The sequence below is a fragment of the Tauraco erythrolophus genome, chromosome 25, assembly GCF_009769465.1.
Source record: "Tauraco erythrolophus isolate bTauEry1 chromosome 25, bTauEry1.pri, whole genome shotgun sequence".
Lineage (NCBI taxonomy): Eukaryota > Metazoa > Chordata > Aves > Musophagiformes > Musophagidae > Tauraco > Tauraco erythrolophus.
The window spans coordinates 5317916-5338110 of record NC_141489.1 but is presented as its reverse complement, the minus strand read 5'-3'; the positions used below and the strand labels follow the sequence as shown (position 1 = coordinate 5338110).

The 20195-nt window shown below is 49.3% G+C and overlaps 1 protein-coding gene across 2 annotated transcripts in view; it reads left to right on the top strand.

Moving 5' to 3' along the window:
• MYO1D (myosin ID) overlaps positions 1–20195 on the top strand; it is a 171542-nt gene that overhangs the window by 71095 nt on the left and 80252 nt on the right. For both annotated transcript variants that reach the window (XM_086626387.1, XM_086626388.1), the window contains exon 16: positions 1223–1430. In XM_086626387.1, the coding sequence (XP_086482513.1) occupies positions 1223–1430 (208 nt within the window). The remainder of the gene's footprint in view (positions 1–1222; positions 1431–20195) is intronic.

Here is a 20195-nt window from a genome sequence, read left to right as displayed (position 1 = left end):
GCCAAGTAGAAGTGCAAAATTGTCTTTTTGTGAGTCTGAAGAGGGTTTTTTTTTTTTTATACACCCGTTTTGTTTGTCAATCAGATCCGCAGTCTGCGTGCTGTAACCCTCACGCTGATGGTGCTCCCTGCTCAGACACAGCACGCAGCTCCGTTCTCCCCCTCTTCAACAGCTGGTTCAGAAAGGCCCATGTGATGAACGGGAGCGCGACAGTGGGATGTATTCCCGTTTTCAGGCTGTTCAATAACTCCTTCTGGGCACCCCCTCCCCAGTAAAAAGGTGTATCGCCGCGTCCGTTCAACAGTAGCTGAAAATTCCAGATGTCTAAAACATTGAGATTGATGCTTGACTTGGATCGTGGGCTTTTAAATAGAGAAGTGGTTAAGATTGCTGCGTGCTTGTTTTATTGGGAACAGGAATGTGGGTGCTATTACAGCGAAAATGTCTATTACATTTTTGATTATGTCCATAAATCTTCCGCGGAAAATTCATGGTTGCTTTTTGCAAACGTCTATTCACCTAATCAGCGCTTTGCAAGGCTGGTAAATCTTACGGAGAGCGGAGTCTGAGGCAGTTATTTTTGTGTTTTATTTGTAGTGGTCCTAGTTCTAATCTGCATTCTTGCTCTTAGCGTGGAAAGGAGTTTGGAGAATAAGGGTGGCAGGGAGTGATTGAACAGCAGTTACAGGCAGCAGTGGTGTTTGCACACCCTGTGGCAGTCAACTATCCGCTGCTGTGGTAAACAACAGAATTTGTTAGAAATGGCCACCGAAATGGTGAACGAGAGAAATGATTTGCAGAATTCTTAAATTTTTCTGACGAAACAATTGATTGCAGTTGGCTTCTTATGCAGAATGTGAGCAAAATAAAGCTTTTGTCTCGCAAAAAAAAATTAAAATGGAACACTGAAAGTGTCGTTAGTGGAACTGCCAAATGTGCAGGAAGACAACGGTGAGGTTGGTTGTGTTGCATCAGTGCGGTGTTGATGAAGTAAGTTCCTTGCAATATCTGTTTGTCAGTGTCTCACAAAATTGTGCCTCTCATTCATTTTCCTTGGATTTTGAGGATCGCAATTTCTACAGAGGATATCTTTAGGCTCTGCTATCTATAATGATTTTTATTAGAATTTAGAAGGGAGTTATTTCTAACACGTGTTGAAGGTCGGCCCTCTCGAGAACCTAGCTGACAAGTTCACAGCATAGGTTGTACCTTGTAATTCCAGGTACAAGATGATCTCGGAATTCACTTGGCCAAACCACGACCTCCCTTCCGACAAAGATGCTGTGAAGAAGCTCATAGAATGTCATGGATTTCAGCATGACGTTGCTTACGGCAAGACCAAGATTTTCATCCGCACGCCTCGCACTCTGTTCACCTTGGAGGATCTGCATGCCAAGATGCTTGTGAGGATTGTCCTCTTCCTGCAGAAGGTAAAGCTGAGTTTACTGCATTAAAAACTCGGTTCAAGTTCCTTAAAACACTTCGCTGCCTTTTCAGGCTCACTTGCAAAGTGACAAGCCTGCACAAATTCTAGAACACCAGGGTTTGACTACTGCTTGGTTTTGTTAAAGCTCTTCCAGTGGTGCTCTCTGGAGCTGCACTGAAGTCTTGGTGTGGTGTGATGTGCAGTGAGCTGTAGGATCTGTAAGATCTTTGGATGCTGTTTAAAATACTTGCTCTTTACTCAGTGAAAGTCGTCTGCCTGGAAGCTTGGAGGAGCTTTTATGGATGACTGTGTAAGAGTGATGCACGATGGATGTTCAGACAGGCTTACACGTGTAAGAACTTCATTAGTGGGTCTGTAGCTGATGGCGTACGTCAGCTGTAGTGGTGAAACTCTTGGGGTGCAGGGAAAGGAATGAGAGGGGAAGACAGAGTGAGACAGGGAACAGGGAAAACTCTTCCCAGTGGCCAGTTAGGAGGAGAAGGAACAGGATCCCTTCCTGTGCAACGTGCGCTGGCAGCCCAGAAAGCCAGCTGTGTCCTGGGCCGCACCCAGAGCAGCGTGGGCAGCAGGTCGAGGGAGGGGATTCCGCCCCTCTGCTCTGCTCTCCTGAGACCCCCCTGCAGTGCTGCCTTCAGCTCTGGGGCCCCCAACAGCAGAAAGACATGGAGCTGTTGGAGTGGGTCCAGAGGAGGCCACCAAGATGCTCCAAGGGCCGGAGCACCTCTGCTCTGGAGACAGGCTGAGAGAGTTGGGGCTGTTCAGCCTGGAGAAGAGAAGGTTCCAGGAAGACCTTCCAGCACCTTCCAGTACCTAAAGGGGCTCCAGGAAAGCTGGAGAGGGGCTTTGGACAAGGGGTGTAGTGACAGGACACGGGGCAATGGCTTTAAACTGAAAGAGGGGAGATTTCTATGAGATCTAAGGAAGAAATTCTTCCGTCAGAGGGTGGTGAGGCACTGGAGCAGGTTGCCCAGAGAAGCTGTGGCTGCCCCATCCCTGGCAGTGTTCAAGGCCAGGTTGGATGGGGCTTTGGGCAACCTGGTGTAGTGGAAGGTGTCCCTGCCCATGGCAGGGGGGATGGAACTGGATGATCTTTGAGGTCCCATCCAACCCAAATTGTTCCATGATCCTTACTTGAGTATCCTCCCAGAGCATCCTTTCTGGTGCAGCACATGATCTCCCTCATCATACTATTTCATTAATAATTTCTGAGTTTTCGTCAGGACCTGTGAAAAATCCCTATATTTTTTTCAAGCTATTTTTAGTGCCGACTGGAGCACTCGGTGACTGGGGACAGATGCTTGCGCGTATGGAGGCACACAGAAACAAAGGACGATTTGCACACTAGTGGCAATCACCTCCCGTAAGAACCTGCTACAACATGCAATATTGGGGTTCGTGGGTGCAAGCTTAGGAGCGTTACAGCACGGGAGCAAGGGAGAACGGTGCTGCAGAGGCTCTGGAAAACACTGCCCCAGCAGCCTGGGTGGAAGGGCAGCCTGCAGAACAGAAAATAGAAGGCCCTTGGCGTTACAGAGGGTAAGACACCTAAAGCACTGTGCAGCAGGACCTGTGCACTTGTCTTTCCTCGCAAAACATGGCGTTGGAGCGCGAGATTCTCTCTGGGTTTACCCGTAGGATAAAGAATTTGACATTGTGTAACTCGAGGGCAAACACAGTCTCAGACTTTGCTGGCGAGGGAACGCTGCTTGCTGTGGCTGGGCCAACTCCTGCATCATTGAGGTGCTTTTGGAGGCCACAGCACCACTGATAGAAGCTGGTTTTGAAACCTCAAAAGCAACATACGCCGAAGGGGAAAAGGTACAAGAGCTGGTTTTAGTCCTTGCTGCAAACTGTTCTCCGAGCGTGTCTGTCCAGCAAAGGGCAACAGCTGCTGACTCACCGCCGCCGCAGCGGTGGAGCTGCCTCTGCCCAAACTGAGGGATTGCTGGCTAGTTAGAGATTTTTTAGAAATGTATTTCTTAAAACATGTATTTCCTTTGTCATTCTTGGAACTTCTGAAACCCTTTTTGCACGTCGGAAATAGAAACTGCTGACAGATGGGTATAAAAACTGCACAGAGAAAAACCTGCTCTGAAGCTCTGCACCTCCCCTAGGTTTGCACAAACTTTCTAGACCTGAGGGACTGAATCACTTTTGGTGACGAGTAAGACCCTGAAGGAGAAGTTATCCACTGCAAGCTTTAACAGTTCTGCAAAACACTCACCTTTCTTGTGTTTACGGTGCGTTCAATCTGATTCCCTTTCTGGAAAGCACAACAATTCGACCAGTGTGGAAGGAGAAAGTCCAGGGTTGCATCTCTGTTGGCATTCGCTGTGCCAGATTGCAGGGTTTATCTTTAGTAAGGAATCTGCTACGTTTTGCATCTATGTCTGCCATGAGCTTTGCATTCCCAGAAGAACTAAGGCTGCTTAAAGGATGCAGGACCTGCCTGTTTCTGAGCTTTGTGGTTCAGTGTTTTCTTTTCTTTTCGTAGCAACATTCTGCTTCGCTGCTGATGAGCTTCACAACAGCTTTCTTGGGCTACTCGTCATTTTCTTCCAGATCTCTTCCCTGGAAATGGCAGCAAACTTTGCCAAAAGCTTCTTCTTTTGGAGTGAAACGGGGCAAATCTGTGGGACCCCTCTCCTCCACCTCTGTTATTTTTTCTGGATTATTAGCTATGCTTCCACCGCGCTCGTTCTGGTTCCTCAGGAGGAGTTCCCCTGGCTGCAGCCCCTTTCCAAGTGTGTTGGTCATACTTGGTGCATTCAGTGAGTTCACTGGTCATGCTGCTAATCTGGGGTCTCTCTCCCTTCCTGTCCTGGTATGAGGCAAGCTAATGATGCCTTGTTGAATGAAGTTGCAGGGAAGGGGACACCTTGCTGCCAGGTGACCCCAGTTCTCCTATTAAAGAAAGAGATGACCTTTTTTAAATTGCAAGGTGCAGTTCCTGAAGAATAATTTTCAAGACCCAGCCTGGCTGTGCTGTGGAAACAGATCATGTGTCGCTGCAAGGTGAGCACTGAAGCTCCTTCAGATAAAATCCACTGAGCAGTATGAGGCACAATTTTGACAGCAACGTGCCCGTTTTTGTGAGATTGGCCTTTCCTTTAGATGGAAACTTCAGCATTCTATAGTCTGGGCTGTGACCTGGACTGGGCTCGGCAGCCTTGGAGCAGAGCAGGGCTAAAGTAAGTACCTGGTTAGGAATAATGGAGCAACTCTGGCTCTGTGAGGGATTTAGCTACAGTGGTTTTACTGGGGAATCAGGCATGCTGGGTTCTATATAGAATTATTATAGTGCTTTTGGGGCTTCTTGTGTTGCGACAATCAGCAAAAGTGACAAAAATTAAATTCCTGCTGCACGTTGTCCTATGGCTTCACAAACCTTCCTCCGCTGTTTCCTCCTCTCCCTGGATGGAGAAAGACTAAAACAAGTCTACGTGGAGGCATCTTTCTCTTCTGCACAAACTATTGCAATAGGACAGTTGGAGTCATCGTTTTGTTATTCCTCTCTGAGAAATCTCCAGTGAGATTCTAATTTACCTACTAAAGATTTGCAGGGAAAAGACAAGCTCCTTCTCAAGCTGGAGAGGGATTTTTGACAAGGTCATGTAGTGATAGGACAAGGGATGATGGATTTAAACTGAAAGAGGGGAGATTTCAATGGGATCTAAGGAAGAAATTCTTCCCTCTGAGGGTGCTGAGGCACTGGAGCAGGTTGCCCAGAGAAGCTGTGGCTGCCCCATCCCTGGAAGTGTTCAAGGCCAGGTTGGATGAGGCTTTGAGCAACCTGGTGTAGTGGAAGGTGTCCCTGCCCATGGCAGGGGGGTTGGAACTGGATGATCTTGGAGGTCCCTTCCAACCCAAACCATTCTGTGATTCTATGATTCTCAAGCGCTCAAGTTACTGAAGATTTTGAAGGAAACTGGATGGCCAGAGCTCCTTTTCTGTAGCTTAACCTTGCTGTGGTTCACCTGTATCTGTTTGTACTGACTGGATGTCTAAAACGTCAGCAAAGTGATGGAGAGGAGCTCTTTAGAGTCCCGGAACTTGAAACTAAAGACAAGGAACACTAACGAGTCCAAATGCTTACTAAACAGCTCGTCAACCAAAAAGCAGGTGTTGGGTTGGTGTCTATACATATGTAATTAAATACCTTGTACGGTGTTAAATCTGTCTGGAAAATGCTTGTATTTTTCTTCTGTTTTCTTCATTTCTCTTGCTTTGCTGTTGGATCTCATTCTCTGCTCTGTATGGGTCACTCCTGCGTTCAGGCACTGCCGTGTGCTGCTGCCGGTAGATGGGGCAGTTGGAGACCGGCCGTGCTGAAAAAGGAACAGTCAACAATAAAAAAAATAAAATCAGAGTAAGGATCTGAAGGGGCCATCTCTATGCTCTGAAAACATCAAGGCAATTTTGTCTGTTGTCTTAATTTCTATTCTCAACTTGCTTTCAATTGTTCGTGACAAACTCTCCCGAAAATTGAATTCTTGCTGCTTTTTCTTTACTTCAGTTTTGCCTAAAAGTATCAAAGGCTGCGTAAGGCAAACTGTGATGCTTCTGAGAGTCACAAGCTTGCATCTAAAAGGAAAGAGAGAGATTAATTTGATATTTTTTTTTTTTTTTTTTAATAATTGAGCCTTCTGTTGCATTGGAGTTCTTCAAATTTTAATTTGGGAAAAGGGAAAGACAACTGGAGGTAAAATGTGTTGTTGTGACAATAGGCACTTGCGTGGTGAAAAATGAGGGAAAACGAAAGACGTGGCCTTAAAAGCAGCCGGTCGCAGGCTGGGGGCCAGCAACATTTTTCTTTCATTTCAAATGAAAGAAGCAGCTACATTTAGCTGTTCTGTTTCTTGGCAGTTTTAACCGTGCGTCTTCGTTTCTAATGATAGATATTATGTGGTTTATTGCTCTCATGCACATGACAAGAGTTTCAAAAGGGATTTGGTAATTATCTTAAGGGCTTCATCGTGGGAGTAACCCTTAACCCTAACGTAATGCTGGTTCCTTTGTTTAATGGTGATAAGAATTTGCTGCTTATGAATTTGGTTAAACTGAATTAAAACTGACTTCCAGTTTAAGTGGATAATTTGACTTTCTTTTGTTCCATGTCTCCTGGATGTCTTCTCCTTTATCTTTATCTTCAACGCTCTTTTTCCTTCTGGGATAAAATATTAGTGGGATTCCAGGGTGTGAATTTACTTCAGGCCAAACCAAGCCAGTAAGCAGATGTGATGTGATTTAACCGTGACAACTTGCTGGCTCCCCGAGAATTTAGCAAGTGAGAGCTGTCCAGTATGAGGAAACCCATACGGCAGTGGGAACATCGCTGTCGGAGTCAACTCAAACGGTCATTTCAGAAACACCAGCTGGGAACATCACTGCTTTTTATGTGGAGTTTATTTACTATACCCCTGGTCTTCATGAATGCAAATGGAGCAGCTCTAATGTTAATAATAAAAAATAAAATGAAAAAAAAAAAAAAAAAAGCTGCCGCAAAACTCCGTTGCTTTTTCTGCCTTTGGAAACGTTCCCACATATTCATTAGCTCTGCAGAACAGTGCTTTGTTCACGAAAAAAAAGCCCAGCCAGCCAGCACGTGCAGTATGCAAAGATGATGTATCTTGTCAATATAATTTAGTGCACTATTTCAGTGCAATTTTATCAGACCAGTACAGCTGCATATGGTAATCGCATCGCTAAATCTTGCCTGCCTCATGCAGGGGAAGCAAAAATCATCCTCGTATCGCAGCCCAGCACCTCCTCGGACACAAATCCCTGTGCACAGGAGCCCTCTAAGCCCAGGAGGTCAGCGTGGCTGGAAGGAGGCAGCGCTGGCCCCGGCACGTGCCATGGTGTCCTGGCACGGCCGGGCAGCCTCTCGGTGCCCGTCCTCCGGCAGCGTGCCCTTCGCCGCGGGCGCTGGGCTTCGCAGAGGCTGCTCTCGGGAGAGCTGTCACTCGCAGCCCCGCAGCTGCCATCACCATGGCAACATTTCCCGAAAACCCAGCGGGGAAGAGCAGAAAAAGAGAACCATGGCTGACTTGCCATAATTTAATGTTTCACCTTCCCTTTCTTCTCCATCCCCATGAGTCCTTGAAGCACGGTGCGCCGGGAAGCGTTAAGCACAAAGGGAAGCTTTCACTCTGACAAAGAAGGCGTTTTCATGTCAGATTACGGGCGGGCAGTAATAATCTGATGAGGGTTTGGGTTCAGTGACCCAAATAAAAGGTGATGCGACGCGTTTGCCATCCCGACTCAAGGCATTTTACCATCTCGAGGGAACGTGTTCGGGAAGTTTTCCGTAGGAGTGGAAATAGGTATATAATTACGCGTGGCTTTGCACCGTGAGCTCAGGCTTTGATCTCGAGAGGCTTTGGCAGGGAGAAGCTGTGAGAGGAGATGCTGGAGCTCCTTCCAAAGGAGCAGCACGTGGGTGCTGAGAGGGACCAAGTGAAATGAAGGATGGGATATATCCGCTGTTTTGACAGGTCCACTTGCCGGTGTGGCCAAGCTGATCTCTTAGCGGACTGATCCGACTGCTTCTCCCGTGCTGCTCGCATCCCTTTTGCTGGAAACGTCACTTCTCTGCTTCCAGTGCACTGAGGCACCTCAAGCTCAGAAAACCCACCATGCTCTGACCACCTGAAATAAACAAATCCCCCCCAAAAAAAACCACCACCCCCCAAAAAAGAAGAGGTTCTTTTCTGGCAGTTTAGCTCCGCAACCAGCTCACCTTCCTTCGGATGAACGTCTGTGCTGGTAAAAAGGAGAGTCAGGGATGTGCTCATGGGGAGAAAGCAAAAAGGGGAGAGCTGGACCCTGCCCTTTCAGCAGCAGGCGCAACAACAAAATAATCCCCTTCCAGGAAAACCACAAGGAAGCATCAGTAGCTCATTCATGCGTATCACAGACAAATTGGGAAGACCAGATTCTGCAGCCGTTGCTACTGATGCTTCCTTGTGGTTTTCCTGGAAGGGGATTGTTTTGTTGTTGCGCCTGAGCTTTTCATTTTTGAAAAGATACTGATCTGCTGCACCTCAGGCTGTCTTTAAGCCTTGTTTGACCTGTAAAGATGCTGCCAGTGTGGTGTAAATTGAAGAGCAAACAAGCACAGATAGTGTTCAGCAACCTTAACTTGGGAAAGATCTGAATTTAACACGATAGCAAAAATAGGAGGCTCACGTGAGCTGTGCCCGTAACACGGCAGAGACGCACAGACAGTTTCTCAGCGTATCTTCCTTCCCAACAGCACCCTGCAGGATAGATCACGGTCCCGTTGAGGGGGTTTGCCACTCTTTTGTGGGGATGGGCCGTGCGCTACGCACGTTGGTTATGGCGCTCTGGGGCAAAAATAAGCGTATAGTGATTGATCTGTGTTTGCCTGTGCGAAACTCATGAAGGTCGACAAGGCCAAGTGCAAGGTCCTGCACGTGGGTCGGGGCAATCCCAAGCACAAGGACAGGCTGGGCAGAGAATGGATCAAGAGCAGCTCTGAGGAGAAGGACTTGGGAGTGTTGGGTGATGAGAAGCTCAACATGAGCCGGCACCGTGCACTGGCAGCCCAGAAAGCCAACCGTGTCCTGGGCTGCATCCAAAGCAGCGTGGGCAGCAGGGCGAGGGGGGGGATTCTGCCCCTCTGCTCTCGGGAGACCCCCTGCAGTGCTGCGTTCAGCTCTGGAGGCCCCAGCACAAGAAGGACATGGAGCTGTTGGAGCAGGGCCAGAGGAGGCCACGGAGATGATCCAAGGGCTGGAGCACCTCTGCTATGGAGACAGGCTGGGAGAGTTGGGGCTGTTCAGCCTGGAGAAGAGAAGGCTCCAGGGAGACCTTCCAGCACCTTTCAGTTCCTAAAGGGGCTACAGGAAAGCTGGAGAGGGGCTTTGGACAAAGGCATGGAGTGACAGGACACGGGGTGATGGCTTTAAACTGAAAGAGGGCAGATTTCGATGGGATCTAAGGAAGAAATTCTTCCCTCTGAGGGTGCTGAGGCGCTGGCACAGGTTGCCCAGAGAAGCTGTGGCTGCCCCATCCCTGGCAGTGTTCAAGGCCAGGTTGGATGAGGCTTTGGGCAACCTGGTGTAGTGGAGGGTGTCCCTGCCCATGGCAGGGGGGTTGGAACTGGGTGATCTTGAAGGTCCCTTCCAACCCAAACCATTCTGGGATTCTATACTGAAATATTTCTGGTTTGTTTTTTTTTTTTTTTAAACAATGGTTGAAACTGTCCTCCCTAGCAGAAATGCAAGTTTCAGGAGGTTTGTTGCTTAGAGAAATGTAAGTAACATTTTCGAAGTCTTTGCATGGCTCTATTTTCCCTGTGTCTGCTCTTTGTTCCGGGAAGGCAGAACATTGCTGTCACAACCTCAGAAATGTAGATGGAGCTTAAGCCTCAGCTGCTTCACTAAATAGATGTTGGTTTTAAACTGTAGCAGCTGCTGTGCCACGTCAGACTGAAGGTCTGTTGGGACCACAGCCGTGTCTCCAAGAGGTGCCTCGGGAGGACAGCAGCAGGGCAAGTGTGCATCATGCCTCTCCTTAATGCTTTCCCAGTCTCCAGATATTTGAAGTTGGAATGACCTAGGCTGGACATGTTTTGGGGTTTTTTTATTCAATAAAAGCTGCTGGATTTCTTTTCCTTGAACTTGTCCTCAGACGTGTGCCACCAGCTTTTGGGTCTTGTAGCTGCCTTTGACAAGCTCAGCCAAGCACTGCATGGAGAGATCTTGCTTTGTTTGGGTCCTTGCATCTCCCAGCTTCGCTTGATACCTGCTCATTTCCGTACTGACAAGGCTGGACTTTGCTCAGGACTCTGTGGAGGTCTGTCATATCCCACCTCAGTCCTCCTTTCCCACAGAGAAATGTCCTACCTTATTTAGCTTCTCCATGTTTAGACGTCGTTCTGTGTTTCTGTTTGTCCTTGCAGTCTTTACCAGCACTAAACCACTGAAGATCGTGAAATGACCTGTATTTTGATATCTTCAGCATGAAAAACTCTACCTCAAATTTTCATGGGATGAGAGAAGGTTCCTGCCTTCTGATGGCAGCAACCTTGTTCTGGTGATTGCAAACTTCCCTGCTTTGTTAATACGGGGATCTTGGGCAGTTCTCTGCATCTGTTCATATAATTTATCTCCTTTCTCCCAGCATCTGCCTTCCCTGGTCATGGCCAGAGGCAGGAGATTCTATCGGGTGCAACCAGGATGGAGCAGTAGGATGCTCTTTGTCATGTCAGTGGGGCAGTAGAGCACTGCTGAGGGCACCAGACGGACGTAGCAAGTCCTTATGGATGGTAAAGAGCTTTCTCCAGGCTTTCAGGCTGACCTGCAGCCCATGGCCTCGGAGGAAGATGGGCGCAGCAGCATGACGTTGGCTGCAGCCATTGCTGAGCAGCAGGACGAGCTGGAGGAGGAACCTGGACCAGCTCTGCTCGGGCTCTGCATCCAGCGCGTCACGCGTACGTGTGCGAGTCTCACGTGCGACTCGCTTATAAACACCGTTCCTTTGATCATTCTCGTGTTTATTATTGGACACAGTCTTGTCAGTACAATCCAATTAATCTCCGAGTGGGACCTTCTTCTCTTTCCTGCCTCTGGAATATTGTTTCTATTAAGCAGAGCGGTGGAGTGAGCATCGTTCAGCTGACTCGTGTGAAAAAAGAGCATTTAGTAAATTAAGCAGCTCTTCCCACTCGCTGTTTATACGCTCTGTAACGTGATCCGTTGGAGCGGGGAGGCTTTGATTCCAAACCTTCTGTGGGATCTGAATTCGCTGGAACTGGGGAAACGCCGGATCACAAACCGCCGTGTGCCGCCGGCGCCCGGCGAGTGCTGCGCGTGAGCATCAGCCGCTGCGCCCTGGCACCGCGGCGGAGCCGTCGTCGGAGACGACCCTTTTCCAAAGCAGTCAGGAGCAGTGTAATGAAAGCCTGCTTCCGAGCGGAGCGCGGATTCCGGCTCCGGTGCCTCGGAGGACCTCGCGGCAGAACCGCACGCAGCTTCTGCCTTCAATATTTAATGACCTCGCCCTGTTCGAGCTCCTGTAGAAGGAGGGAGGTTTCATGCCCGCATGGGTTTCTAGCTGGGGTTTGAGTTATTCTTGACAGTTTGGGTGCCTGGAGGGCAGCTCGTGCTCGGGCGGCATGAAATATTGATCACGGAACAGTCCGGGCTGCGGCGGAGGAGGCCCGCTGGGAGGAGGTGTGCTGAGCTACAGCGAGCACGAAGGAGTTTTCTGAGGCTTCATTAGGTGCAGAACCGCTCCGAAACATGAACGCTGGTGTTTCACTGAGACGAGCTCGGGTTGTTTGCTGAATTCTGGGCGGTTGGTTGCTCGCTCGAGTGTTTACATTGCGTGCTGCGTGCGTTTCCTTCTGCGTTCGCAGAGATGGCAGCATCTGGGTCAAATCTAGATTATCCCTTTTTCCCTGGAAGAGCTACAGGCGAAGCCATCTCAGCACTCCAGACCCATCCCGGCTGCTCTGCTGGTTTTCCCTGTGCTCTGCAGGGCCCGTTTGATTGGTTTCCTTTCTTTTTTCCTTTTTTTTTTTTTAATGGGAAGTTCTGAGCTTGGAAGCAGACTGCTGTCTGCAGACGAGCCTGTTGTACATAGATTGATATACAGGATTTTCTGCTAAGGTGATGGACTTGCTGAGCTTAGGTCTCTTCAATCTTAGAAACTCCACTAGAAGCTCACCAAGGTTTTTAAGCTGATTCTAAAGGCACGTCCAGATCTCCTTTTCCATTCGTTTGAATTTTGATTTATTAAGTTTCAATCAAAACCCATGTGAATGAAACGTACTTCAGGAAAGATTTCAGATAAGAGATTTCAGAAGAGATACGACTCTTGGTTTGGGTGAATGCTCCAAGAAAGATTTCAGATAAGAGATTTCAGAAGAGATATGACTCTTGGTTTGGGTGAATGCTCTATTGCTTTTTGTGCAAGTCCCACTTTCAGAAGCTGCCGAAGCAGCTGCCACACTGGGATCACCGAGCAGACAGAGCTGCGCAGGAGTTTCTCTCTTAGTCTGGAGCTTTTCATGGTCCCAGTGGTCACTCCCACCTCTCTGGCCTTAACTGAAGGAGTAAAAGGGACTGTGGTACAGGAAACAGCAAGGAACTCTTTTCACTGGAAGCAGCCATAGAAATATCATAGAATCATAGAATGGTTTGGGTTGGAAGGGACCTCAAAGATCATCCAGTTCCAACCCCCCTGCCATGGGCAGGGACACCTTCCACTAGATCACATTGCTCAAAACCTCATCCAATCTGGTCTTGAACTCTTCCAGGATGTATACTCTTTCTAACGTTCAGGAGTTTTGACCGAACTTCTTGTGTTGTTCAGACTTTGCTTTCCAGCCTTTTCCTTTTCCTCTATCCATCCTCCAAGCCATTTAGTCGTAATTTCACTTGCCCTCTTCATTTGTCTTCACCTGACCTTTAGGAGGACAAAGCATAGAGGAAAAGGCAGAGGTATTGAGAGGGACGTGAAGAGACTGTGGGTGAGGACTGGATAAGGGGGAATAGTTTTAATTTAAAAAAAAAAAAACAAACAACACAAAACCTAGAAAGACCTTTTCTTTCCATTTGCAATGTGACCTTGCTTGTAAGTCTCTGCTCTTGAGCCCTTAATTTGCTCGTGGTCCCCTTCCCTGCATGCACACACTGGGGAGCCAACGCATGCTGCCATTAATTCCCCTTCTGACCCCCTGCCCTGCCCTGTCTCCTTGGGCAGCTCTTCTTGTAGAGGATGATCTGTTCCATAGCGTGTCCTGCACCAGGTCTCTTGCTTGGTCACTAGGCATTGCACTGATGGCAAAATCGATCACTCTGGAGTCTGCTCTTCAGTGTGCCACTTGGAAAATTGCCATCAAAGAAGCTTTTCTGCAAGCCTGGCTTCCTCCGGGTTTGTCCTACACTGCTGGCACCCCACAAGGACAACAGTCAGTTTTCTTCTTGTGACTGCTTCGCTGCCAGTCCTCTCCGATCTTCCTCACCATATCCTCCACTCCTTCCCTTGTGTCCTGCCCCCATCTCCACCTCATCATCCCCATGAAATACTGCCAGATCCTTCTGGTATCCTCTACCTATCTGGCTTGGCACACAGTCGTGTGGGGCTCTGCCCGGCTAGGAGGTTGGAGTGTGCCGGTTGGGATTTGGAGATGGAAGAAAACAGATGGCTCTTGAGCTCATTCTGAAGCGTTTCCAGCAATGTCACTCTAATTTGAGGCTTGTTCTACCCTGCTGTTGATTTTTCCTGAAAGATATATGGACTTGCCTCTTTGAGTCTTCTGTTCCTCTGTCAGATTTGGTTGAAGCTGGCTGGAGATTCAGAAGATATCAGGGCAATCTCAAGAGGTCACACGAGGACAGGGTTATCTTTAGTCTCGTTTCTATGGGAGCCAGGTTAACCAGGAGTAAAAGCCACAGAAAGGTGGCAAAGGATGTATCCTTTGATTCTTGCCTGTGGGAGGAATGATGCGAGGCACTGCGATTCTCCGGCTTGTTCACCCTGTCCGTGCAGGATTTGCTAAATGCCAGTGCTGAAACTACCAGCTCGCTGGTGCGTAGCTTTGAGCTAAGTTCAAGCTGAAAGCTGCTCGCTGGTGGTGGAGCTTTGGAAAGCATGGGAGCTGTTGAATCCTCTCTCAACTAGACGTGAAAATGACTTGGACGTTATTTTAGGTGCAGAGAGCCGAAAGAAAGTAGCATCCTGGATGCACAGATCTTCTTTCTGTTGGGTTTTTGGCATGCGGGTCTCATGTATTTGGCCGTGGCTCTGCTATTGTTCTCCAGCTTATAACAGAAAAGTAGCTTTTGCGATATGACAGTCTGTTAAATGCCATGATAGACTTAGCTCTGGAAATTTGATTTTTCTATGCTCTTGTGAGAACCCCCTGCAGTGCTGCGTTCAGCTCTGGGGTCCCCAGCATCAGAAGGACATGGAGCTGTTGGAGCAGGGCCAGAGGAGGCCACGGAGATGATGCGAGGGCTGGAGCACCTCTGCTATGGAGACAGGCTGAGAGAGTTGGGGCTGTTCAGCCTGGAGAAGAGAAGGCTCCAGGGAGACCTTCCAGCACCTTCCAGTACCTAAAGGGTCTCCAGGAAAGCTGGAGAGGGGCTTTGGACAAGGGTGTGCAGTGACAGGACAAGGGATGATGGATTTAAACTGAAAGAGGGGAGATTTACATCAGATCTGAGGAGGAAATTCTTCCCTCTGAGGGTGCTGAGGCACTGGAGCAGGTTGCCCAGAGAAGCTGCCCCATCCCTGGAAGTGTTCAAGGCCAGGTTGGATGAGGCTTTGAGCAACCTGGTGTAGTGGAAGGTGTCCCTGCCCATGGAAAGGGGATTGGAACTGGATGACCTTGAAGGTTCCTTCCAACTCAAACCATTCTGTGATTCTATGATTCTATTTCATTTTACAGTGCTTACCGTTCTTGAGTTATGAACTGGAAGTACGGGAAAGAATTGGAAAGGTACACTGAGAGAGGTAGTGCTCTCCCAATGTTCATGTGTGAGAACAGTGCGTGTGGTTAGGAAACGTTCCAGCATCCTCGTTTGGCTTGTGTAGGATTCTGACCCATTGCTCACAACTACCCAGTGCAGAGTACACCAAGTAGCTGTGGAACAAGGAGTTTGTTGCTTTGACACTCTCCTCTCGTTTGTAGGTTTGAAGGGTCCGTGTTTCTGGAAGAAGCTGCTAGACCATCAGGCAGTCAGGCTGCCTTCAACATTCCTGGTGGCCAGCCTGAAGGAGAAACAAGCCCTGGGGTTGAAAAGAAAAACGCTGAGACAGAAAAACAATTAATTTTAAAAGTATTTGTACCTCATTCCCTGGGAAAAGTTTGGTTTTATCTTTGACGTTCTCCTTCCTTTTGGAAGGAGCTGCCATTGGGGCTCTTAGGAAGGTCCTTACCAGGAGTGAGGTTGTCCTGTTATGACAACTTGATTTGAGGACATGCTTTTCATTAAGAGTTTCCTGCTCACGTGTAGCCCAGGGCCATGCCTCGGCGGGATAATTGGATTTGGAAGGGTGGTGTTTGTACCAATTGTGATGCTTCTTGCTGTGAAGCCAATTTCCGCAGCGATGCAGCTGATAGGACACGGGGGCAATCTGTTACAGCGCCTTTGTTCCACGGCTGTCTGACTGGTGTGAAAAATAACCACAGCAAGAGGCTTTCCTCAAGAGCATGCCTACTGCGAGCGCAAGGAAGCGAAATCAAGACCTTGTTCTGTCTCTAAAAACAGCTCAAAATGGTTTCAGGGAAAAAAACGGGCAGAAGTGGAGCTCTACAGAGTCTTTACCAGCTTATGCAAATTTACCGAGCGCGTTCTTGTCTCGAGACCCTTCGTGGCGCAGCGAAGGCTGTTTAGCTGCATCCTGGAATCCTTTTGTTCCTCATTTCTGTTCTTACGAAATTAAAAACGGAGAAGTTGGCAGTAGGTTTTCACCCGGTTTATCGTGTTTGCTGTCCGTGTGTTCCTCCCAGGTCCGTTTTGCAACACTTCAGTCTGTGTTTAAATGTCTCAAGCAATCCAAGTCTTCCGCACTTCTCTTTGTAAAAAGAGCACAGGTTACCTCAGTAGTCTTTAGACACTCAATTATTTTATCCTAGTTGCTGATTTCTGTCGAATTCATCCAGCTCCCGAATCTGATACGCCCTCAGACGTGGAAACGCGAGGTTTGGGTCAGCCTTACACACTTGGGTGGCACCCAGGCCCTCTGCAAGGCCGTTTGAGCTTGTGGCTCCAAGAAGCCCTGAGCTGCCCAGGAGCTCTCGTGCCCTGGCTGCCGCGGTGTTCGTGTCTCTCTGGGGTGGGCTCCTCATGTGCAACTAAACTACGGTTGGAACTGGGCGCACTGAAAGGGAACGCTGGGAACGGCATGTGTGATGCAGAGGATGCTGCTTTCCCTCAATCTGTCTAATGAATTCAAAGACTAAATAGGGAAAGTGTTAGAAATTATTTTATACGTGTGCAGTCTGCAGGTTTTCAGTACCAGTCCACCGTTCACCGTTTCACTGGTGCTTTCTCTCCCCACCAGCTTTGTTTCTCAGGCCAGTACAGCAGTGCTGGTTCTCTGCCGTGGTGCAGGGACTGCTCTTTGTGCTTCCTACTCCTACCTTTCCCTTCGCTGTCCCGTGTCGTATCTTGCTTCCCCAGCTCTCCCGTGTCCTGGGTTCACTGGCATGGAATCCTAAAATCAATTTGCTGTTCAGAAAAGCTACGTTTCTAAAGTAAACGGCATTTTTAAGAAGACGCAGTGCCCGATTTGGTGAGAACGAGGTTGATGAGACACTTTGGTTTAGTTGGTAGCCAGCTGTGGTTTCCAGGTATCCATAATGCTCAAGGACTTCTCAACTCTTTTTGTTAATGACCCACATGTCCGAGAACCTGGGGGGAGCGTGGCCAGGGCAGTTGACACCTGAATTGGCAGATGGGTATTCCATGCCATGGAACATCATGCTCACTAGAAATTGCTAAGTTTTTTGGGGACGACCTCTCTCTTTCTCAACGGTCGTCATCCCCAGAGGGTCTGTCCCATCATTCTTCTCCCGAGGCTGACTCACTCTGTCCTGAAATTCTGTTTTGGGGGTTTTCCTGCTCCAGGATCACTAGTGGGACCAGGCTGGATATTGGTCAAGGGGTGGTGAGCCACTGCACCATACATCACTTGTCTGTATGTATTATTATTATCATTGTTTTTCATTTTATTTTATATCAATTATTAAATTGATTTTATCTCAGCCCACAGGTCTTCCTTTTCCCAATTCCCCTCCTCGAGCGAGGAGATGTCATCGGGTAATAGAACAGCTGACTACTGTCAGCCCCAGATACGTGCTAAACGCAGACACCCTGCAACAGCCTCTGTCGCCACCCCGTCCTTAGGACAGTGGCTGCTGGCAGGGGATGGAGTCCGGTAAGGAGCACATTGCCTTCAGTCGTGTTAGCACAGAACCATAGAATGGTTTGGGTGGGAAGGGACCTTCCAGACCATCCAGTTCCAACCCCCCTGCCATGGGCAGGGACACCTTCCACTACACCAGGTTGCCCAAAGCCTCATCCAACCTGGCCTTGAACACTTCCAGGATGGAGCAGCCACAACTTCTCTGGGCAACCTGTGCCAGTGCCTCAGCACCCTCACAGGGAAGAATTTCTTCCTTAGATCCCATTGCAATCTCCCCTCTGTCAGTGTAAAGCCATTGCCCCGTGTCCTGTCACTACACACCCTTGTCCAAAGCCCCTCTCCAGCTTTCCTGGAGACCCTTTAGGCACTGGAAGGTGCTGGAAGGTCTCCCCAGAGCCTTCTCTTCTCCAGGCTGAACAGCCCCAACTCTCTCAGCCTGTCTCCATAGCAGAGGTGCTCCAGCCCTCGCATCATCTTCGTGGCCTCCTCTGGCCCCGCTCCAACAGCTCCATGTCCTTCTGATGCTGGGGACCCCAGAGCTGAACGCAGCACTGCAGGGGGTCTCAGGAGAGCAGAGCAGAGGGGCAGAATCCCCTCCCTCGACCTGCTGCCCACGCTGCTCTGGGTGCAGCCCAGGGCACGGTTGGCTTTCTGGGCTGCCAGCGCACATGTTAAGTTGTTCCCCTGGTTGTTTGCTGTGCTTTGTTTTCCTGCACTTTGCTGTCCAGAATAATTTCACTCCTCTTCCTACCGACCATATACAATGTACAGTTGAGGAGTGAGCTGGGCTCCATCTGCTTCCAGCCATATGAGACTTAGAAGCTGCAGTTTGGCCTTCACTGTGCTAAACGATCCTCAGAATGGCATAGGGTGTAGGGTGGTTTCATACTGTTTGGAGGACTGGTTTCTATCTTGGAATGAGGTGTTGAAGGCTGCACATTTACAGTCAGTTTGACGCCCCGAAATACAAGCGAGGGCTGGGTTGGCTGAGCCTCGCTGTCAGATGTTTGGGCAGTGTTGTGTAGGGTCGTGTCTCTGCCTGGCGTGCTGGAGCACAAACGTGCTTTATGGAGCACCAAACGCAACAGTGACGTGCTGAGTGCTCCAGCAACTTCCCAGTCTCTGCCTGAGCGACGTGGATCGTGTCTGTTGTGAACGGGAGATATCCCTCACAAGGACAGTGAGGCCGAAGGAGAACACGGAGGGGTTATTCTAACAGAGATTGGAAGAGAGTCCTCTGCTTTTGAGGGGTTTGGAACCCAAAGTCTCTATTTCCTCTTTGAATTTTGAGTGTCTAGTGAAGAGCACCCCCTCACATCTGCTCCGCTGCTTTTGCTACGTGTGGTTTTGCTCAGCCATACATCAGGATTATCAGTAAAGCTGTCAAGAGAACCTTTGACACCGGCTTCGTAAAGCGAATATCCTGTTGGAAGTTGCCTCAGGTAATTAGTTAATTGTAAATAGAAGGCTCGATGTGCATCGGCGACGCTGTGGGATGTTTCTCAAGAGGGACCTAAACTGTCTAGCAGGGCTGGCCGCGAGCAGTGAAGCACTCCTGGTGTGCAGGAGGCTCGTTATCCGTCCAGTTGAATTCTGCAAGGAAACAAAAAGACAATCTTCATCTTGATGGATTGCGTTAGAGGGAAGGTGCAGCCGTTGGCGAATCCCCCGGGACGTGCGTGTCGGCGGGAACGCGCTCAGGCCAACGCGCCTGTCTCTGGTTACGGCAGAGAAACGGCAAAACCCGCCTGTCGTGCGCGGGCTCTTCCCGTTCCGGGTCGGTGGGAACGTACGGTCCCGTCGGCACTGCGGGCGCTCTTCCCGCGCCGAGTCCCCGGCGGCTCTTTGCGTGGGGTGTCAGGAGGAGAAGCCCAGAGAACGGCGTGTTTTCTGCCCGCGGTGCTCTCCGGGCACAAACAAGACTCATGCCGACGCCGCCCGACTCCGGCGAGTTGGGAGGATGTCGTTGGGTTTGCCTATTTTTGCAAACACTGGTTTGCCTATGTTTGCCTGTCGTTCAGGTGATGTTGATTGGGTGTTCTTTGGTTTGCTTCAGAGGGAGGTAGGCTGTGTGAAGACAAAGTCAGGTGCTGGGACTTGCAGTTCTTAGTAGCACACAGTTAACAGCTGAAGAGATGTAGAAAATGCAAAAGTCTGGTCACTCAATTTTTTGCTGTAATTTCCAGGAAGGGTGTAAACATTATGAAAGATAGATATTTTAGTAGACATTTTTCTACTATTTGTATTTGTACTTTCAAAAAGATAAGAACATATTCTGTTTGATCTATTAAATTCTGGGGATGCCATCCAGAGGGACCTTGACAGGCTGGAGAAGTGGGCACATGCAAACCTCACGAAGATCAACAAGGCCAAGTGCAAGGTCCTGCACGTGGATCAGGGCAATCCCAAGCACAAATACAGGGTGGGTGCAGAATGGATTGAGAGCAGCCCTGAGGAGAAGGACTTGGGGTGTTGGGTACTGAGAAGCTCAACACGAGCCAGCAATGTGCACTGGCAGCCCAGAAAGCCAACCGTGTCCTGGGCTGCACCCAAAGCAGCGTGGGCAGCAGGGCGAGGGAGGGGATTCTGCCCCTCTGCTCTGCTCTGTGAGACCCCCCTGCAGTGCTGCCTTCAGCTCTGGGGTCCCCAACATCAGAAGGACATGGAGCTGCTGGAGCAGGTCCAGAGGAGGCCATGGAGATGATGCGAGAGCTGGAGCACCTCTGCTATGGAGACAGGCTGGGGGAGTTGGGGCTGTTCAGCCTGGAGAAGAGAAGGCTCCAGGGAGACCTTCCAGCACCTTCCAGTACCTAAAGGGGCTAGAAGAAAGCTGGAGAGG